At 42.7% G+C, this 2,798-nt stretch overlaps 1 protein-coding gene across 1 annotated transcript in view; it reads left to right on the plus strand.

Moving 5' to 3' along the window:
* The first annotated feature begins 275 nt into the window (after window positions 1–275).
* The window catches only part of LOC109289293 (borealin-2-like), a 9,683-nt gene continuing 7,160 nt past the window's right edge, over window positions 276–2,798 (plus strand). Inside the window, exons 1-3 of the mRNA XM_019505285.1 lie at window positions 276–366; window positions 1,194–1,421; window positions 2,550–2,590. Of these exons, the coding sequence (XP_019360830.1) occupies window positions 276–366; window positions 1,194–1,421; window positions 2,550–2,590 (360 nt within the window). The remainder of the gene's footprint in view (window positions 367–1,193; window positions 1,422–2,549; window positions 2,591–2,798) is intronic.

Raw genomic sequence — 2,798 nt, forward strand, 5'->3', positions numbered from 1 at the left:
TTATTTACTGAAAACCTTGAAAGATCATCAGGTCCAGCCCCCTGCATGAAGCAGGAAAGAACTGGGGTCAGGTGACTGTCTAGGCTCCTCTTGAAGATTTCCAGAGTAAGTGATCACACCACCTCTGGAGGGAGCTTATCCCACAGTTTGGACACCCTAGTTGTGAAGTAGTTTTTCCTAATGTTGAGCCTGAAACATTCTTCCAGCATTTTGTGACCATTACTCCTACTTTTCTCCAAGGGTGCCCTGGTGAACAGTCGTTCACCAAACCCTTGATGTATGCCACTAATGTAGTGGGCACCAAGAAGCTGGACCCAGGGGACAGCTCCAACAGCATGGTGATCATAACACAGGATGTAGACACCAGTGCCATGCTATCCACATTGTAGAGGGCCCTAGGACAAGTACATCCTGAAACACCTGATCCCCAGTGGACCTCAACCCCTCTGAATCTGGAGGAAGCCACAAGCCCAAAGATGCCATTTACCATGTGAAGGCCAAGAGATTATGTTTATATTTATATGCTTGAATAAATGGTAAGACTAAATTTCATTATACACACTAGGCAATTCAATATTTAAGAGTCAGAATTGAGGACACTTCTGTCTTCCTAGCTGTACAAACATAGTGGCAGTATTTCAAGGTGACTGATTTTTTTGGGGGGAGGGCGCTGGAAAGCGGCGGTTTTCCGAAACGGGCTGAGGGTTGAATGCTGACATGTAGCTTCCAGCACCTCCCTCCGGCCGCGGAGCTGTCTTCGCCGGGAAGTGGAGGGAAGAAATCAGACTCTTTCCCCCCTTTCTTCTGTCCACGTGCAGGTTCTGATGGCGCCGAGCTTTGCCGTTTAGTCTTGTTTGGTTTAAAATCTGTTGCCCTGCGTTTAGCTTTGCACGTGCGCTCGCACCAGTTGCACATCAATAACTTTCTGTCTGGGAAAGGAAGCCGTTCTGGGCTCAGAAAGATCGGGCTTCAATGCCAGGCTTCCTCTGTAACCTTGAGCAGCCGCATCCCGGTACTCCATCCCTCTGCACAAACTAGGACGCTGAGGAGACAGCCCACTGGGGCCTAATCACAATAAGAAGTCTCGGGTCTAGATACTTGCTAGCAGACGACCTCTTGGAAAACTGTGAGATGCAACTGACCAAGAGTTGCATTCTCTTCAAGGCAAATGGGCCACTAATTGCAACCTTAAGTCTTACATTGCATATTTGTTGGTCTAACAAACGGAGTGCAGCTGCAAAGCTTAACTGGTGACTCTTGGCTTGTTTGTTGTTTGTTTGTTTTCTGTAAAGCCAAGGAAAATATTCAGGAAATGAAGAAAGAACTTGATTCACTGATGGAAACTGCTGAAAAAGCTTTTAAAGTGGAGCTACTGAAGATCCCAGTTGCTATCAGAAAAATGAAGAGGAAAGACTTGCTTAGTATGTAACTTTTTTTTTTTCTCTAGCTGATAAGCTTTTGATAAGTATAAATAGCATTGTATCTACTTGAATGTCTCAAGTGTAGTTTTAAACTTCCCTGTGGGTTTACTTCTCTTTGCCTCTAGTTTTTTTGTTTTTGTTCTTGTTTTTTGTTTTTTTTGATTAAACTGGTTTATTAATTTCAAATGAAGTGTGACGCAATCAAGATAACACCAGAAGTTACTGTTTTGATTAACTAGACTGATTTTTATGTAGTAATGCAGGCTGTGAAAGTTCACCAAGTAATCTTTTTGTCAAGACCAAAACCTCCAGGGGAGTTGGGGGGTGAACTTATTAGCAGGGAACCATCTCTCTCTTTAATTTTTCTTTCCCAAGATTCCAAATAATCGACCTGTTTAACAACCTATGGTCAAGTTGCTCCAATATCTTAATTAGCCTAACTTTTTAGATCCTTGTGTTCTTAATCTAGAAATTGAAACTACATAGTCTCTGTCTCTGGTAATTTAGAGTCCTTTTACTGTACGGTCTTCTCGTGTGGCTATTTAATAGGTCAGAAACAAAAAAGCAACTGTGTGTCCAGCCTGTATCTTATGAAATGATAGCAGCGAGTCAAGCTGTGATAGACAGTTGATATTTGCTAGTATTGGCACTGATATTCCAGGAGCTTTTTTACAATAAACCTACATATGACATAAGATGAAGATGAAGGCCTAGAACTCTTTAAAGTATTCAGTTTCCTTAAGCCCCTCAGTTAAGTGCATTTGCATGCTTATGCTGTCAAATCCCAGTCTGTGACCAGTGCCTTAAATGTAAACTTCTTCTCTTCTCCCTGCTAACTTCAAGCTATGTCTTATGGGACTAACTTGGTTTCTCTAGAGATCCAGTATGCTATTCAGGACAGCTGGTGTTTAAGCTGTTGGTCTTGATTATTCAGGGAATTGTGAAACTTAAAACTCCTGTGAAACTTGCAAATACCATGCAAATCCTGTTAACAATATCATCTTGTTAAAATCCATCCCCTAACTGTTCCTCGGTCTAACTCATTCTCTTCCACATGCTTAACTATGGTGCATATAATTTTATACAAGTAGTAGACTATAACAAGCAAGCTGTACCTTTCTGTAACAGATCTGCAAGGGAAGGAGGAAGCTGCCGCTGCTGTTGTAGGGGTAAGTGCCTGTAAGTTCTAACCCAGTCATTCACATTCCTTTTTTAGACTTGAGCCACTGCATTTCAAAGAGCCTGAGCCTGCCTGTATCTGCTCATCTCCTCTTTCTTCCTGTAGTGCTTTTGTGGCACACCAAGTCGACAGAGCTTCCGTATATCTGTGATCAGTATCTTTAGATATACTCTCCCCCCCCCCCCCCCCCCCCCCCA

This window comes from Gavialis gangeticus, unplaced genomic scaffold, assembly GCF_001723915.1.
Source record: "Gavialis gangeticus isolate Ggan-Ray unplaced genomic scaffold, GavGan_comp1, whole genome shotgun sequence".
Taxonomy (NCBI): domain Eukaryota; kingdom Metazoa; phylum Chordata; order Crocodylia; family Gavialidae; genus Gavialis; species Gavialis gangeticus.